This window comes from Portunus trituberculatus, chromosome 49 (assembly GCF_017591435.1).
Source record: "Portunus trituberculatus isolate SZX2019 chromosome 49, ASM1759143v1, whole genome shotgun sequence".
Classification (NCBI taxonomy): Eukaryota; Metazoa; Arthropoda; class Malacostraca; order Decapoda; family Portunidae; genus Portunus; species Portunus trituberculatus.
Genome location: NC_059303.1, coordinates 5082075 through 5101986, shown reverse-complemented (window position 1 = coordinate 5101986; position 19912 = coordinate 5082075). Strand labels below are relative to the sequence as shown.

At 38.9% G+C, this 19912-nt stretch overlaps 2 protein-coding genes across 5 annotated transcripts in view; one reads left to right on the top strand and one right to left on the bottom strand.

Annotated features, from left to right (window-relative positions):
• LOC123499139 overlaps positions 1 to 16220 on the top strand; it is a 66375-nt gene extending 50155 nt beyond the window's left edge. Inside the window, exon 2 of the mRNA XM_045246797.1 lies at positions 11968 to 16220. Within this exon, the coding sequence (XP_045102732.1) occupies positions 11968 to 12246 (279 nt within the window). The 3' untranslated portion in view covers positions 12247 to 16220. The remainder of the gene's footprint in view (positions 1 to 11967) is intronic.
• A 1177-nt stretch (positions 16221 to 17397) lies between these two features.
• Positions 17398 to 19912, bottom strand: part of LOC123499138 (RNA exonuclease 4-like) — a 35437-nt gene continuing 32922 nt past the window's right edge. For all 4 annotated transcript variants that reach the window (XM_045246793.1, XM_045246795.1, XM_045246794.1 and 1 more), the window contains 3 exons: positions 19345 to 19480; positions 18626 to 18728; positions 17398 to 17894 (listed from right to left, as the gene is read on the bottom strand). In XM_045246793.1, the coding sequence (XP_045102728.1) occupies positions 17739 to 17894; positions 18626 to 18728; positions 19345 to 19480 (395 nt within the window). In that variant the 3' untranslated portion in view covers positions 17398 to 17738. The remainder of the gene's footprint in view (positions 17895 to 18625; positions 18729 to 19344; positions 19481 to 19912) is intronic.

The window sequence follows — 19912 nt, the reverse complement described above, 5'->3', positions numbered from 1 at the left end:
TTTAACGTGAAGTTTGTTTGTAATTATTTTGTTGCTGTTGTTATTGTTGTTGTTGAGCTTTTATCTTCTTCCTCTATCACCCTCTACCTTTTCCTCACCACCGCCTCTTCTTCTTCCTCCTCCTCCTCCTCTTGCTCCTCCTCCTTTTTTTTTTTTTTGCATATTTACTTAAACTTCTCCATTTTCTTCATTTTTTTCTGTTTCGGCTTTATTTTTATTATTATTATTTTTTTTTTTTTTTTGGCAAACCGCTCCTCCACGTCCCCTTTCCTTACCTACCTACCTACCTACCTTCCCTCCCTCCCTACCTACCTACCTACCTACCTACCTTCCTCCCTCCCTGTATTATCTTCTTCCATTCTTTTCTCCTCCTTTTCCTTCTTCACGTTTACATTTTCACTAATTTCCTTTACTGGTCTTATCTTTTCAGCAAACTTTCCCTTCCATCTTCTCTTTTCTATTTCTCTTTCCTTTCAATATTTTCCTTTATTCTTCTTATCTTTTTAAGCTTTCCTTTTTTTTTCTTATCTGTCTCTCTATTTTTATTATATATATATTTTGCTTTATTTCATCTTTTATATATTTCCTTACTTTTCTTTCTTTTCTACGTTTTTATTTTTCATCATTTCTTATCATCTTTTCTAATAGATTTTCTCCCTCTTTTCTCTCTACTCCATTTTCGTTTTCTTTCATCTTTACAGTAATTATTTTATCTTTTACAGAGACATTGCCTTCTTTTCTTCCTTTTCTGCGTTATATTTTCTTTCCTTAACTATTTTTTTTACTACAAATATCCTCTTGTCTTTCCTATCCGAGTTTTCAGCTTTTTTTTCCAATTACTTATTTTATCTTTTTCACACAAATTTTCCCTTCCTTTTCGTTCTCCTCTGCGCCTCCATTTCCCCATTATTCCTTTACATATTTCATCTTTTCTCCATATAATTTCCCTTATTTTCTTTTGTCTGTACATCTCTTATTTATTTTCCTATAAATTTCACTCTTTTTCTCGTTTCTCGACGTATATATTTTTTTTTCATCTTTACTACAAACTTCGTTCCTTTTCTTCCTTCTCGAGATGTATTTATTTTTTTTTTTTTATTTCTCTTACAAACTTCACTCTTATTTTTTTCCTTCTGCATCTCTCTATATTTCTTTTTTTTTTCCTGAGCTGATTTTACTTATTTTTGTCCAAACTTTCACTTGCTTCCTGGCTGCGTCGCCGTCATACATTATCGTGCTTCCTCTATGCAGAAGTCGCCGGGGACACAAGAGCCGCATTACGCCCACGAGGTGGTCGCCGCATGCTTGGCTTTCTGCCTAGTCGAGGTTCTTTGTCCATAACCTTTCAGAGTACGAATCGACTACAGAGTCCACCACCACCACCACCACCACCACCACCACCACCATCACCACCACCATCACCACCACCACCACCACCACCATCAAATCAAAGGGTTCTGCACCACACACGATTTTCTTTATCTGCACCTATAACACTGTCATGAACTTACTCTCTCTCTCTCTCTCTCTCTCTCTCTCTCTCTCTCTCTCTCTCTCTCTCTCTCTCTCTCATCAGCTATTTTTACTATGCAGCACATTTTTTTTCGGACGATTCACAATAAAGGATTTTAAATAACATGGAGTCGGCAAAAATTTTAATCAGATTTTTCATTTTTCAATGAAGACAAAAGAGTATTTAAGTTACTTTTATATCATAGAGTAGTTATTTTTATTACGTGGAACCTCTGGGAAAGGCAACATGTGAAAATTCCTTTTTCAACTAAATAACCTTAACGGAAGATATTTTATAATAACATGGTCTTCTTCTTCTTCTTCTTCTTCTTCTTCTTCTTCTTCAGAGAGAGAGAGAGAGAGAGAGAGAGAGAGAGAGAGAGAGAGAGAGAGAGAGAGAGAGAGAGAGAGAGAGAGAGAGAGAGAGAGAGAGAGAGAGAGAGAGAGAGAGAGCCTCACTGCACAGTGACTATCAGGTAAATAATAAATGTGTGCTGGTTTTCATGACAAGCGTGGCAAAAAGTTGAATTCTTTGCTAATCTTTGGCAAAGGAGGTGGACTAGTGTCAGCGGGTTCAAGCACCCCCAACACTTATCAGGTCCTTAAGCCACACGGGAGCCTTGACCCACTTGGCCACACGCCTCCGTCGTGGGCACCTCGGGGTGACTAGTATATACATGAGTGAGGTGAAAGAGTGGGAGGGGCGGCGCGTCGGGAGCAGAGGTTGGTATCTATGAAGGGTACTACGCGTCGCTGGGATCCTCTGACTTAAGTGTTTTCCTCCACCAGCTGTTGCAAAATGTATCCTTATCGACGTATTGATTCTGAGAGATGAGCTGGACTTGTCACACAACGGGATCACAAGACGAACCACGCTATTCTTCTTTCCTTCTTTAAATGATTTTGCTGACAGCGAAGTTTAGATAATTCACAACCTAAAACTAACATCGCACATTTTTGCATGAAATTTCTACACTATCAACGCTTTGCTTATTAGAATCATAAAGCAGACAAGCTTGTGTTTGTTTGTTTTTTACTGTTTTAGCATTCGCCGAAGTGTTTCGTTAGAGATGGGGTTGGCAGACTCAATAAACAGTAAAAAGTGTGGCGTCTTATTTTGACACCTAGTGAGCCTCGTCTGGCATACGCACGCTGCCACCACGCCTTACCTGCTGCTCCCTGCCTATATTTATAACTCTACGTGTAAAAACAGGAAATTCATTGTAACCTTCTCCTAAATATGCCATCATGTACATTTCCATTCACAGACTCAAACAATTGTCAAGAGGTAAACTAAAGCATGTTTGGTAAAAGTAAACAAAGGGAATAGTGTTCCGGGGCCGAGCGTTGTTGACTCCATGAGTCGGAGCGAGACTATTGGCTTTGTGCAAGATTTCAAGACTTTGTTAAGGCTGAGGTGTAAGGCGGCCCTGAACAAAAACTGTAGGTGATCCTTTAAGACTACCTCGCAGGGTCTCAATATGATGCATCGGTAGAATCTGCACTCGCTTCGCACTGAACAAACTGCACTATTTCGTCGAGAAAAAATAACAAATAAATGAAATAAATACAACAAATAAAAAACTGACAAATGAATAAATAAAAAAAGAAAAAAAACGTCGCAACTCGAGAAATCTTTCACCCGCTTCTTTAATCTAATTTCTTCGAATTGGATTTACAGATGACTGGACAGATAGAAGCCATTTCATCAAGATCCACAGGCTAGAATTCCAAAATCAGACAGATCGGACACAATGATTGAAGACCCACTCGCTAGGGTCGCTAAAATCAGGCAGATCGGAGACAGCTAATGCATGCAATACTCGACGGAATCCTAAAACCAGACAAACCGGAGACAATACCTAGAAAACCTCTCACTAGAACCCCCAAACATCAGATAGTTTTTTGTAAGAGGTAAAACCGGCCATGAGCAACAAAAACTGCAACAAAAAAAAAAGTTACCTACCTATCCCCGAACATAGACAAACGAGTTAACCAAAAGAAATAAATGTCTTGAAAACTCCATTCTTATACCCAATAAATAAAGAACCACTCGCACCGTACTCATTAACACCACACAGATCGGGAACAATAGAAAACCAGTCGCCGCCATCTTGAAACCATCAGATAGTCTATAAGGTCAAGAAAATGAGCGGCGCGGGAGTGACGGAGGAGGAAGAACCTGTCAGCTGATGCGCAAAACGGTGATAATAGCCAGAGATTTTAATTCCACGGAGTGAGGAAAGTTACTAAGTTTTTTAAATCCACTTCCTCGGAAGCTCACCCATCCCCTCTCCTCGCCTCGCCGCCTAACTCAATTCCGCGCTGCTGCTTCACCCGCATAGCTTAGGGGGAGAGGGAAGGGCAGGAGGAGGAGGAGGAGGCAATGAGAAGACCGTGAGAGAGAAAAAAATGAAGGCCGTGGGCGGTGAAGTTAGAAGCCTGCCTTAGCCTATATTAAGGACTCAACAAAAACCTAATGACGTCATAGAAAATCAGAGAGAGAGAGAGAGAGAGAGAGAGAGAGAGAGAGAGAGAGAGAGAGAGAGAGAGAGAGAGAGAGAGAGAGAGAGATCCGCATGACAAGAATACAATCTCGGTAAAATGCGAGGGTAAGAGAGAGGAACTGAACAAAATGGGTGTCACTCAGCGGGGTTAACAGTCCGAGAGCCTCAACACTACAAGGCCTCCTCTTTATCTTGTCTCCTATCCCCTCCCCTCTCCCCTCTCCCTTCCTTCCCTCTGTACCTCCACTCCTTCCATTCCTTCCCCTCCTTCCTTCTTATATCCCTCTTATTTTCCTCCTTTCCAACTACTGTCTATTCCTCCAATTTTCTTGCCTTTTTTTTATTTTCCCTTCCTTCCAGTTTTGTTATTCTCCTCTTTTCAATCATTATTACGTTTCCTCACTTTCTTCTCTATCTTTCCTTCCTTATTTTCTCCTCATATCCCTCCTTGCTCTCCTATTGTCCTTACCTTGTTTTATTCACATCTTCCCTTACTTCTAGTTTTCTTTTTCTCCTTTCCTTCATTTCTACCTTTCCTCTTTATCTCTCAGTTCTTTCTTATTCTTTTCTATGTCCTTGTTTCCTTACCCACTCTCCTCCATTCCTGTCTCCTTAACCTCCTTCCTTCCTCCTTTTTTTTTCTCTCTTTTTTTTGTGTCAGGAGGATTGGCCAAAGGAAAAAAGTAAAGCGAAAAAAAAAGACGCCTCAATGCCACTACCAAAAGAAAATAGGAGGAGGAGAAACGAGAGAGAAGCCAATTTATTTTCCGAAATGTCTTGACCGTCGTCTCTTGAAGCAGCTTAAGTCGTAGGCAGGAGGAAAGTACATAAACAGGAAGGAGATGTAGAGTTTGTCAGTAAAAGGGAAGATATTGGTGACCTCTTACTCTTGTTCCTTTATTCATCCTTTTCCTCTCTTGCTCTCTTTTCTCATGTCTCTAATCCTTTCCGTCTCTCTTTCCTATCCTCCATATCCCTTCCTTCGTACTACATCTCTCTCTCTCTCTCTCTCTCTCTCTCTATATATATATATATATATATATATATATATATATATATATATATATATATATAATTTCATATTTTTATTTTTGCTCTCATTTCATTTCATTTTTTCCACTCCCCGTTATTTTCTTCTCGGTGAATAGAAGAAAATCTAATAAAGCAACTGTTTCCGTACTCTATTTGCCCAAACCAACAAAAACAGAAAAAAAGTACTATGTATGTATAAGCGCACGAGAGCTCGGACCACCACTGCTGTCAATGCCACTCACTGTCTTATCAACACAACGCAAACAGAGACAAAGACAACAACAAATAACTCTGACGCTGATACCTGAGGGTTAGCGAACAGAGGCAACATATATAATGATAAAAAAAAGAAGAACATCTAATCATATTTCCTTGGTTACCTTTCCTTTTCCTTTCCTCCCCTCTAGTCGCCTCCCGTTACCATGACAACGGGACGCGGTTTTCCAGGAATTCTCTCTCTCCCTGGAAATCATATCTGGATGCGTGATTGTGCTCCGACTCTCTGGAAAAGTCACTAACAAAGTGCTCGCCCCTGCTGGCGCTCAAATGGTAATAGGTGTAATAAAGTTTGGGTGGGTAGGTTAACTTTCTGCCCGTGTTCAGTGACTAAGGAGGAGGAGGAGGAGGAGGAGGAGGAGGAGGAGGAGGAGGAGGAGGAGGAGGAGTGGTGGTGGTGGTGGTGGTGGTGGTGGTGGTGGTGGTGGTGGTGGTGGTGGTGGTGGTGGTGGTTGAGGAGGAGGTAGAGGACGAGGAGGAGGAGGAATGGTTATTGTAGTAGTAGTAGTAGTAGTAGTAGTAGTAGTAGTAGTAGTAGTAGTAGTAGTAGTAGTAGTAGTAGTAGTAGTAGTAGTCATTGTCTCGCCACCTTGTTATTTGGAGAGTTTATTTTAGATTTTTCCCATGCCTTAACACACCATAGAAAAAATACGAATACATCCTAGGTTCACCACAAACTTTATTCCCTTTTTCTTCAAATCTGTAAAAGTGTGTGTGTGTGTGTGTGTGTGTGTGTGTGTGTGTGTGTGTGTGTGTGTGTGTGTGTGTGTGTGTGTGTGTGTGTGTGTGTGTGTGTGTGTGTGTGTGTGAGAGAGAGAGAGAGAGAGAGAGAGAGAGAGAGAGAGAGAGAGAGAGAGAGAGAGAGAGAGAGAGAGAGAGAGAGAGAGAGAGAGAGAGAGAGAGAGATGTATGAAATATGGTAAATGTTATCAGCAGACTTGTATCGCGAAGAAAGCTGAAGGAGCTTACGAGGAATAAATCCTTTTACCTACAAACTTAATCAAATGAAATCTTGATTAAATATTCCAAGATCTATCTTTCATCAACATCCTATTGAAATTTTTCGATAACATTATCACACACACACACACACACACACACACACACACACACACACACAGTGAAAGACGACCAGTGGGAATCTATAAGATGGGAGATGGAGTAGAACAAGAAAAAGTAAAAAAGGAAAAGGACTTGGGAGTGACAATGGAAGAAAACAATCAACCGGTCAGCCATATTGATAGAATTTTCAGAGAGACGTATAATTTGCTAAGGAATATTGGATTAGCATTTCACTATATGGACAAAGAAATGATGAAGAAATTGATAAGTTGATAAGTACTAAAATAAGGCCTAGATTGGAATATGCAGGAGTTGTGTGGGCCCCCATAAAAAGAAACACATAAGGAAATTGGAGACTACAAAAAATGGCTACAAGAATGGTTCCAGAATTTAAAGGGATGACATATGAGGAGAGACTAAAAGCAATGGATCTACCAACCTTGGAACAGAGAAGAGAGAGAGGGGATCTGATACAAATTTATAAATAGATTAACGGAATGGATCAAGTGGATAATGAGAAACTAATCCTGAGAGAAGAATATGACTTTAGAAGCACAAGATCGCATAGTAAGAAACTGAGGAAGGGACGATGTCTGAGAGATGTTAAAAAATTTAGTTTCCCGCAAAAATGTGTTGAGACTTGGAACAGTTTGAATGAGGAAGTGGTGTCAGGAAAGAGTGTACATAGTTTTAAAGAAAAATTGGATAAGTGTAGATATGGAGACGAGGCCACACGAGCATAAAACCCACGCCCTGTAAAACTAAAACTACAACTAGGTAAATACACACAGACAGACAGGCAGGCAGGCAGGTAAAACGGGGTGACTATACGAACCTGAATGAATTAAAATAATAGAAAGAAACATTCCACACCAGCGTCTCTTATTTATGACAGCTTTACTTTTGGTGCTCTTATTGCATAGTCAAAGGATGAGGAAGCAGGACCGTCAATAACAAAACAAACACGTGTTGAAACCACATCTAAAATAAATCAATCAAAGCCAGACTTAAACCGCAGCAGTTGTGGGCAATGATGGGACCCTCAATGCTTTGTCTCATTCCTCAAGTCACTAAGCAAATTTATGGATCCTAATCAATAAACGAAAAAAACGCAGTGCTCGGTGGAGTCTATACAAGCGTTGGGTAATTTACGCTGCAAGAAAACACGGTACGGACTAATTAACTGCTGAGGACAACCAATGCCCGTAATGGACGTTTTCCTTGCTCAGCTTCCTTGCAGAAATATATTATTTTTTTCTCTTATCGCCTCATACGTGGATTCGCAAGTCATTTGTATGGAGATGATGCCTTCAAGACTATCTTATGAAAATTCTTAAAACGTATATGTGTGTGTGTGTGTGTGTGTGTGTGTGTGTGTGTTTCACTGTTTGATCTGCTGCAGTCACTGACGAGACAGCCAGACGTTACCCTACGGAACGAGCTCAGAGCTCATTATTTCCGATCTTTGGATAGGCCTGAGACCAGGCACACACCACACACCGGAACAACAAGGTCACAACTCCTCGATTTACATCCCGTACCTACTCACTGCTAGGTGAACAGGGGCTACACGTGAAAGGAGACACACCCAAATATCTCCACCCGGGGAATCGAACCCCGGTCCTCTAGCTTGTGAAGCCAGCGCTCTAACCACTGAGCTACCGGGCTGTGTGTGTGTGTGTGTGTGTGTGTGTGTGTGTGTGTGTGTGTGTGTGTGTGTGTACCATGTGGGCTTTTCCACAGGAATTTATGGGCTAAAGGGGTAATTTTGGGGTACTTCCTATCTCAAAGCCTATCCGCTAGGAAACCGTTGCCCCGAGTGAGGAAGCCCAACCTACACTCAGACCGTGGAAAAGATTCGAACCCATGCGTTTAGAGACCACTCGGACCCCAAAGCACGCATGGTTCCACTGTACCACGGCGGCCCCTGTGTGTATTTACCTAGTTGTATTTACTTAGTTGTAGTTTTACAGGGCCTGGGCTTTATGCTCGTGTGGCCCCGTCTCCATATCTACACTTATCCAATCTTACTTTAAAAGTATGCACACTCGTTGCAGACACTACTTCCTCATCTAAACTGTTCCACGTCTCAACACATCTCCGGGAAACTTAATTTTTTAATATCTCTCAGACATCTTCCTTTTCTCAGCTTTTTACTATGCGATCTTGTGCTTCGGATGTCATATTCTTCTCTCAGGATCAGTTTCTCATTATCCACTTGGTCCATTCCGTTGATCAATTTATAAACTTGTATCAGGTCTCCTCTCTCCCTTCTTTGTTCCAGGGTTGGTAGATCCATAGCCTTTAGTCTCTCCTCATATGTCATCCCTTCAAATTCTGGAACCATTCTTGTAGCTATTCTTTGTAGCCTCTCCAATTTCCTTATGTGTTTCTTTTTATGAGGGGTCCACACTACTCCTGCATATTCCAATCTGGGTCTTATTATAGTACTTATCAATTTCTTCATCATTTCTTTGTCCATGTAGTGAAATGCTACTCCAATATTCCTTAGCAAATTATATGTTTCTCTAAAAATTCTATCAATATGGCTTACTGGTTGATTGTTTTCTTCCATCGTCACTCCTAAGTCCTTTTCCCTTTTGACTTTCTCCAGTTCTACTCCATCTCCCATCTTATAGATTCCCACAGGTCGTCTTTCACTCTTTCCCATTTCCATGACATGACTTTTGTTCACATTGAATTCCATTTCCCATTTCTTACTCCATTCCCAGATCTTATTTAGGTCTTCCTGCAGTATTTCACAATCCTCCTTTTGCTCTATAACTCTGCACAGTTTCGTATCGTCCGCAAACAAATTTATGTAGTTGTTCACTCTTTCTGGCATGTCGTGTGTGTGTGTGTGTGTGTGTGTGTGTGTGTGTGTGTGTGTGTGTGTGTGTGTGTGTGTGTGTGTGTGTGTGTGTGTGTGTGTGTGTAAGGACGTTTGTGTAGGTACAATTCTCGCAATGAGCTATAATACATTTCAGAGACTATCATATATATTAACAGAGCGACAGAAAATATGATTTATTTCAAGTGAGGGGAATTTTCATTTGTGACACGCGCAGATTTGCAACTAATTTACAGTATTAAAAGTATCCTGCCACTCTCCACGATTAAGTCCTGCATTTTTCTAATTTTACCTACTATGTTAATGCGCTTTAGAGTTATTATATGCGCTGAAAACCTAAATTCGAACTTAAACTGATCCATTGTTTACTCACGGATAAATGTACACGATAATAGTTTATTTATTCCTATTGTGAGACTCTGGAGAGAAAGAAATACAAGGTTTCGAGAGAAAAATAAACAAAAGTACTTCGACTGAAACTTTCTTTTCAAGGTTGTACGAGAGAGAGAGAGAGAGAGAGAGAGAGAGAGAGAGAGAGAGAGAGAGAGAGAGAGAGAGAGAGAGAGAGAGAGAGAGAGAGAGAGAGAGAGAGAGAGAAATTTTATGGAGGGCACGCTATACTACTGAAATCCTGTGAATGAGAAACTATTGCACTGTGCCAGGAGAGAACAAATCCCACTCGCCTACAAAGCAATAATTCCTTCGCTAAGTTGATGGAGAATCCGCCGGTGGAAATTTTGCAGTAGACGACCAAAAGCGAACAACATAAGCGATTTTCCACGTCCCTCGACAGAGAAACTGAGCATAAAGGTAATTAGAACATTTGCATAATTTCTAAAAGTACTGAAGCCTCAGTTTTATTTTGTTTTCATTATTAAATACCTTTCGTGATAATACAATGTGGCAAATAATACCATAATCAATTGTTTCGAAAAACGTGCTAACAGGTAAACACACACACACACACACACACACACACACACACACACACACACACACACACACACACACACACACATATAGTTTCCTACCGGCAAGTTCATATTTTTATATTTCCACCCAGAACAACGAACAACGAGAGAAACGGTGCACAGGGGGTTTGTGTCGAGTATTGTTGTTTCCAGGAAGGGACTGCACTGCTATATCATCGCAAATGTTGTCATGACGATGGACTTGATTTTTCTGAACTCTGACGGAAAAAGAAAAAGATCAGGGCGATGGCAGAGATGAAATATTGTTATTCTTAATTTTTTTTTCCAAAGAACACGGGTATGATTATGAGATTCCAATCATCTTTAGAGAGAGAACCTGATTCGATGCTGATTCACGATGTTAGATTTTCAGAGAGGAAAACAGGAAGCCTTTTTTCAAGGTTTTAAGGGAAATGCTTCCAATTTTGAAAAGGGCTTGTTTTCAGCCTTATGTCATATTAAGAATAAAAAGGTTGTGTGATGTTAACACCGAAAGTATTGGTAAGTTGGTAGTGATGCCAACTTTTAGTTACATGTGGAGATGGATAGTGAAATGAAGGCGCCTTCCTCTACAGAAGAGATCATGTCGGGAGGGTAAAGGAAAGCAGGGGACTGAAAACCCTCGTGGTTATAGATTAAAGGATATGATAAAGTAGGATTTGGTGAAGGGCTGGCTGGCGAGGCTGAGCAGCGGGCATGAGCGTGGGAGCTGGGGCCGGGACCAAGGGCAGCGGGCGGCATGGGAACTAAGTAAGCGCCACTTACCGAGGACCAACGTAAAGTCGATACCTAGAGATGTTCTTGGTGAAATTGGAAAAGTTTAAGAAACAGGTCCTCCTACTGCCTCTGGACTTTTCTAATACAAAACTTTATATTCTAGGAAAAAAAGTAAAGAAAATAAAGAAAAATGTTGCACTGCCTTTGAACTAAAATGAAAGTAAATAAGTTAAAAATAAATCAAATGTATAGATATGACATGCACTGATTATTCAGATGTCAATCGACATAATAATGGCTTTATAATCACAAGATCCCATGCACTTTTAACAAGTACGAAATTAACACCGTTCTTATCCTCTGCCATGCAACATGTGATCGAAACCTTTATTGACATTTGACTTGATAAAAATTATGTCTTAAGTCACACCTCCATAAATAATACATTAATGATCATGGTATTTCACTATTATCATTCCTATTCGTGTTTGTGACCTGATAGTTGTGAAATTTTCTCGTGTGTGTGTGTGTGTGTGTGTGTGTGTGTGTGTGTGTGTGTGTGTGTGTGTGTGACATGGTAGGGATAAGTTTAGACACCCAGGAATTTCCATGGTTGTTGTTACTGCCACGAGCGGACTTCCCGCTCCACTCCCAGCCTCCAGGATGGGGAAACTCTACAACAAAGCCGAACAGCAGCCCTTCCCGACCCCTCTTATTAAAGATGAGTTACGAACCTCGCGGCGTTCCTTCAGTAACGATCATTTTACTTCTGGTCGTCCAGAAATACATTTCATTGTTTGAGGCTAAAGCACTGATACTATTTCTTGCCATGTTACATTCACCAATAATACGGACAACAACAGGACAGGCTCTGCGGATCACTACGTGCGTGGCCGCAATACCTGGTCTTAGGTTCCCTCAGGCAATAATTATTACCTACACCAGCAGTATACAAACTGATCAATCACAATAATCTTTTACGGTAGTTCTGTCATGCGTTACTACAAACGTATTAACTGGTTCCCTTTTCTTTTGGCAGACGGAAGCAGCAGCGCGGCTGACGGAGTTGGAGCGCCTGTTGGACGAACACGACCAGATCATCCGCGAGCTCAAACGGTCTGAGAGTGACAGCGGCTGCATCAACTACGTAGGTGTGACTCCCGCCCCGTGTTCCTCTGCCAACAACCTAGACATTCTTCCCATCACCATCACGCCCCCCGCCACCTCACGCACGGCCCCTACCTCGCCCCTCTGCTCCCAACCTCGCTCAGCGCAACACCAGGGCGGGTGGAAGATGGAACGTGAAAACAGCAACTGAGGTAGCCACTATTCTCCGTGGGATAAAGAAGTATCTTTCCTGGGTAATTGCTGATAGGAGTGGAATGGAATTAAAGGGACGTCTTGCTCAGGACTCCCGCATCCCCTCGGGAGGAGTCGTGAATTACTACCTATTCATTCAGAGGACCAGAGTAGGGGCACCAGATATTGCAGTCACATGCTTTATCGACTCTCCCCAGAGAATATATTGATTAAATGAAAAAAATATATATATTTTGATGAAATCCTATTAATCTTCTGAAACTAAAGCTGTGATAATTGGCTGTAAATAAAAAGCTAATTAACATGCCATATAGGTACATACCTGAAGAGCAGTCCATGGAGAGAGATGACTGAAGCACTTGCAGCTGTAGTATTAATGCTCAGTAGTTAAAATGTGATGATCATATTTCAAATTATTTCTTCATTCATAGTGACAATTCAGATATTTGCTATCATGTTTCTGTTCACGTATCTGATTGTTTGGATATATGTCTTATGGTGTTATTTACTGGACCCAACAGCTCTTTAACTCGAAGTATTTGTCCTGAAAATTAATAACTAAGCATTATTCACAAAGAAAACACTGTAAAACACCACAAAACACTGATCATTGCATCAAGCAGCCCAACACTGGAATGCACGGCACATCACTGCCCAGTAACTCAAAACACTGGAAAGCACAGGGAGCACTGAGCACTAACTTAATGGAATCATGCACACAAGGCACAAAGAAGCACAAGATGCACAACAAAATGCACATCTTGTATCAGTAAGGCACTGACAAGACTTGAATAGCTGCACTGCACTGAAGCACAATTACACCACACACTATAGTATGAACACTTCTTAGCATCACACTACAAAGCACAGCACTAAAAATGCACACTACATGCAACTCAATCATAGTCACATTAGCACAGCACAGTGCACAGCACACTAGAAAGGCACTGAACATAACTCTGACAGTTATACCTTAAAGAGCACAGTGCACATTGTAAGGGGAAGCACAATCATTCTGCAAGCACTAAAACTCTCATCAGTAATGTATCTATAATGAAGCACATGCACAGTAAGTAGCAAAGCACTATAATTAATAATATGGCACTTTGTTTCACTACGAAATCCACAAAAGACATTATATATTTCCTAGGCACCACAGCACACTACCAAGTGCAGCACTGTAGCATATGCACCAAGTAGGGAAATGTTGGAAAGCAAGGCACAGTATTCACTCTGCACTCCAAGCACAGTGCAAATTATTTCTGATAAGAAGCACAAGCACTACAGCACAATGCAATGAATAGTGGGCTGTATTCTGGTGAATGACATGATGTTATGTGGTACATTCATTCATAACATAACTAACATAAATTCATGCACATGACACTATTGTACACAACAGAACAACATGCTACACAATCCAATGAATAAACTATCAAGAGCTGCCTCATCAAAATAATTGTCAACATTTGTCAAAACGTGAATTTGTGTAACATTCAATAATCAAGTTTGACATCAGACACCAAGATATCCCATGACACAGTATACCAAAGAGAAGCCTAGTTTTGTATTATGTAGTAATTACAACAAATTTATTGTTAGAAGTTCACAAAGTATAGTTATATTTTGTCACAATAAATAATTAAGCATATAATGAAATTTTCGGCCATTACCTCAGTACTATAAGTGGACCGAAAACCCTCGTACCCAGCCAGAACGTTCCATACAACACATTTAGCTGTGCCTCAAGTGCCAACTCTCTGCATCTCTCTAAACTGCTGAAATGTTTATAAACAACTTGCTAAAACCTTCTTCCAAACCTGCAGGAATTACCTGTTCAGCTGCTCATCCCCCACAGAGAATTCAACTGTAACATGTCTGCCACCTATTGCATCAAGGGAAAACTGAACTTCCTTTACAACTACCTGCTATACTTAAGACTGAAGACTATCTAGGTAGTGTACTGCATAAGTATTTTAGACTGTAGCTGTTATGTGTACTAAGCACTACTCTGGTAGCAAAAATGAAGCATCCTCCATGCAGTATTGAGACTGGGTGGCCAGTAGTGTATAAACTAGGGATAAGCATCAAATATATTATTCCCATAGCATATTAGAAATGCTCAGTGTTACAGCTTAATGTCTCAAAATTGGCAGCTATTAGAAAAACACAAAATACCAAGTATGAATTTCAAGGGGCTTCATGAAACTTGTGAATCCTGTAATATTAATTAGCTTATCAAATTTTCATCAATGATGTAACTATACAACATTTTTTTACCATAATTCAGGTTCATGAGTGCAAAAGCTGGCTATTCTTGAATGGCTTCAGAGCCACTAACTAATATGTTATTCTCTATACCTATAATTACATTTCTATTAGCTGCTGTTTCTGCTTTCACACTATAAAATGTTGGATCATTCCACAACCCTATAGTTATCTTCATGTCTTAGAAAGCTATTCCCTTTTTCCTGCCTACTTAATTATAATTGATGGCAAAGTGTATTAGCATTAAAATTTCATTGTAACTTTGTGAATTTGCTTACAAATTGTTTCATAATTTGAACAAAAAAGTGGGATAGTGGATCTCAAGTGATAGTATGATCTACATAGTAAGTCATGTCATAGATAGCATCATTACTTATAATCATATTGCCATGATAAAGTACAGTATATATAATCAGAAAAAAAATAAGATGGGATGTACATGAAAACTACCTGATGTTTAAGTATTGATATTTGTCATGGAGCAATCTCGGTCATCCACAACTTCCGTAATCTCCTTATAAGTCCTAATCAGCATACATCTTGGATAGGAACCTAAATAGTTAATGTAAAAACTGAGTTTTGGAATTTTGGTGTGGCTAATAATCAGTGGTTTCAGCATTGTATTTACTATGAAGGAATTATGAAATTATGTATTGCCATGGCAACTATTACTACATTGTGACTTAATTTACATCAACATAATAAAGTATTATGAGTACTAATCAAAAATTCATCCACATGTCAATTAAAAGTTTCAAAAACTATTCTCAGTTCTGGCTAGATCCTTAAAATGATGAGAGAATTTCTATATAATATTCTATAGTGGTTTGAATATAATCAAAGCAAGTGGTACATAGTAATGACTCAAAATATGATTTCTAAACATGTTTCATAAAGAATATATATATACCTAAATATCTGACCACTTACAACTAATAGATTCACATCACTAAAACAAAAAGAAAAGAAAAAAAACATTAATCAAAATTACTCAAGACTGAGTGTCATCACTCTTCCAGTATACTGTACCAAACTGATGTATTTTATGTGGTGAGTCTATTGTAATTACTTTTGTCTTATATCAGTTTCACTAGTGATCCAACTTGAGTGGATCATACTCCTCTTGGTGCTGTTGTGATACCCACAAATTTTATTTCAGTGCATATTACAAAGTACATGGACTTCTGAAATTTTCAACTTCTTAAAAGATTACCATTGCTGTCTTTCTCATGGCTTCTGAGTGCAAGGTGAAGTCATATCACCTTGTTACATATACATGACTAGTATCTGTGTGTATGCTGTGTCACCACTACCATTATATCAAGTGTTTATGTTATGGATACCTAGTTGTGATATGCTGTTTATATATCCACTACAAACAAAGTACATGTAACTAAGTCATGTTAGCTATGAGTTATTTGGCATGATCCACATATCAAATGTATGTCATTTATTTATTGAATTACTGAATCTACCTACAGTTATCTAAATATTAATGAGCCATAACTAAGTTACCCATGACAAGTTTTGGCAATTCTATGTAATATTTTAGTTTAATACGAGAATATGGAAAACCTGGACGTAGTTTAAGTGTTCCATACAAAATAAATTATGTTCATATTCATGTATATTTCCATTTAGTTTAAACTTTTTATCTCAAAAAATATATATGTATAAACTGTATAATAATAAAATGTAAGTGAATTAATTATTTCATTCATTCACATGTCAACACATGAGTTATAAGATACAGTACATGAAGTATGGGTTTTAGCCATTAAGTTTGATGTCTGATCTTTCAAATACTAAGCAACAGGATCTACCTTAGTAAAGTTATGGTGCTAGATAGCATATGCACACATCAGATGACCTAAGGTTGAATTTTTTTGGTAACAGTTCTTCTATCTTTGTTCTATAACCTTTGCTCACTGCATGGAACCCAGCAGTGTTCAGTGAGGATGGGGAGCATGCCAGTCATCCTTTGTAACATGAAGATGATGGTAGATTGTCTTCTGGCAGGCTGAATGTTCTCATCAGTAATGTGTCTTGAGTAATATTTGTGACTAAACAAGAAAGTGGGCACTTCCTGTTATTCTCCTAAGAGATCACAAATGTACATGAAAGCATGCAATAGTCAACACAAAATAAGTTAAATAAAAGTTTAATATGAACCTCAAAATAATTCAGATTATGGTGCATTTGAAATAAATAAAATGGTTATTTTTAGTGACTTACTTGTATATGCTAAGAGGCCAATGCCCAAAAGAAACTGCATGTTGCAAAATTAACTATGTCCATATTACAATGAGAATGACACCTTGCTTTCCCACCATACACCAGATTGGGTTTCCCCTCTGTTGTGGTCCCACAAGAATGTCATCCATTCCTCTCTCTATATATAGCCTTTCTTCCTCAGTATGTTCCACTATCATCCTTTAGGTAACCACAGCTTTGTACATTGTGCCTTTCCATCATTTTCAGTCTTCCATTGGATCCTTTGCTGGCTACAGTCTGTTCTGTTCTCATCCATTCTTATTAAATAACCTAACCATCTTAATTGGCTTCTTACAATTAATCCAACTATATATTCTATTCCACTTTGTTCTTTCCTTACATCATCATTCCTTAGCCTGTCTTGCTGTGTAATTTCCTAGATGAATCAGTCCATCCTCATTCCTGCTGCCTGCACTACGCTTCACCATTTTATGGTCAACACCCAATAATCACATCTATACTCTAAAAATGTTCTCAGTACAATGACACCAATCAGTGTAAACATATGTGCATGATTACCAACTTTCTTTTTGCAGTGTGTACAAACAATATTAAAATATCAATGTACACATAACATTTGCTTCTCACACATCAAATTATGAAAACATTTTTTATTTTCAGTCCTTTTATTAATGAAGTTTTTAGCATTTATCCAAATTTCCTTTTTATTTTAAAAATAACAAGAAATACATATATACCAAAAGTACACCCAAATACATACACAATAAATCTTTATGAATTCATTTCATTTCATTAACAAGCATATTCATAAGCAACAAATAATAAATACAAAAAAACTGAACCATAGTTTTGTGGCATTCAGTGGACGAAAACCAGCTAAACCATCTCTGTCATGTAAAAACCACTTCAATAATAACTAATATAAATTATTACTATTTACTAGATTTCTAATATTCTTCCTGTGATTTAGAATTTTCAGTAGAAGCCTTAATTACCTGAAGAAGCTCCAGATGTCTGTTCTTTATTCCCAACTAAAGCTATGCCTTTCATCAAGTGTCTTTTTTTGTACTTATTTGGCAAGGATTTCTCCCACTCCCTCCGATGCATGGTGTAGAGGCGCATGGCTGCTTGAGCGTCTTGAACCTAGGGGAGATCAAGTATTTTATGATGAACTGGTAATATACAAGGTAATCACAAGGAGCAAAGTTGTTACAATAAAATATATGAACATTTAGCATTTACAATGATTTCTTCTTAAAGTACATGTTATCTTCATCTTCAGAAAATATTGCATAGTTAGTGTAGAAGCTATAGCAAAAGAAATACTAAAACTGCGTGTACTTTTTGCACAGTAAAATAAACTCCACAATGAGTCAAAGTTGTGAACATGGTAGAAGGTGAGACCTACAAAAGTATTTATAAAACATGTAGCATTCTTCTTAATGGGAGAAAAAAATTATGAAAAAATTGTGGAAGTACTAATATGCTGTACCCTGGAATGGTTCAGCTACCAAGATGAAATAGATAAAGATGAAATAACAAGAATGATATGCAACATCAAAGTAGATATCGTAAGTGTAAGATAAGTTCCCTATGAAAAGAGAACAGTGCTAGTGTACAGGAGACAGGAAAGATCATAAAATACAGGAACTTTACTGTCTATAGATGAGGTTTATAAGTATGAACGGAACTAAGTAGTTCTCCCTATCTAGCACATAAGACAAAGCAGCTTTATCATCTATACAATTTCGGTAATTAAAATTTAGAGATTAGCCTAAAAGAAATGGTAAATAAGGGGATAGTGTATGTGTTAACACTAATTCTAAACTAATAGAGTCAATCATTCCTCAATAATCATACACATCAAAACTTACAGAATTGTGTTCCCCTTGCTGTATCTGGATGCCTAGGAGACGTTCTACCAAATTCTTTAGACTGGGGGTTCTGCCTCCAAACAGACGTTTAAAGCCTTTATATCTGTCAACAAAGCAGTGAACACAATAAATATATGTATAACTGAAGAAAACCAAACATAACACTTTCTAGTCTTGAGGGAGTTGTGAATATTCTTAAAAGAACGTCCACTGTATTTAGATGCTTCTATGAGAGAGAGAGAGAGAGAGAGAGAGAGAGAGAGAGAGAGAGAGAGAGAGAGAGAGAGAGAGAGAGAGAGAGAGAGAGAGAGAGAGAGAGAGAGAGAGAGAGAGAGAGAGAGAGAGAGAGAGAGAGAGAGAGAGAGAGAGAGAGAGAGAGAGAGAGAGAGAGAGAGAGAGAGAGAGAGAGAGAGAGAGAGAGAGAGAGAGAGAGAGAGAGAGAGAGAGAGAGAGAGAGAGAGAGAGAGAGAGAGAGAGAGAGAGAGAGAGAGAGAGAGAGAGAGAGAGAGAGAGAGAGAGAGAGAGAGAGAGAGAGAGAGAGAGAGAGAGAGAGAGAGAGAGAGAGAGAGAGAGAGAGAGAGAGAGAGAGAGAGAGAGAGAGACTGACTCAATTCTAAAAATGAATAGTACACAGACCTGAACCAATGCAAAATCTCTGTACATACAATAACTTCAGATATCAGCTAATGAAATAAATGTGCTGATAATCAAACACATACTTAGACGTGTCTCTAATGTTGGAGCGTGGATGGCTGAGGTACAATGAGCACAGGTCATTGTGTAATGCATGACCCACAAGGATATGTCCTTCAATCAGGTCTGAGACTTCTTTCTGGACAATGGAAAATTCATGACCTGAAACAAGGTAGATTGGTCAATTACAATTTCATCTATGTTAAAAAGTCAAACTGATTCATATATATAAGGACATACATTATATTATTTTTTCTACCAAGTAACTACAGACAGAGTAATATTCACCTATGATCACTCAGCCAGTCGTTACCTTATAAAATTACCTCAAAGCTCATAATGACCAATCTTTGGGAAGGACTGAGACCACTCACACCACAAAACGACTGTCAGGCCACAATTCCTCAGTTACACCATGTACCTACCACATTTGATGACTCATAAAACACACCTTTTTCTCCAAAAAAAAAGTCTCAGGGAATGACCTTGTGTCCTATGAGGCCAAGTTTCAGTATTGAGACACTGGTTGGTGGCAAGAGGCTCCAAAATCAAACCCTAAACATCTTCGCAGATGTAAACAAAGTGATGATAGAT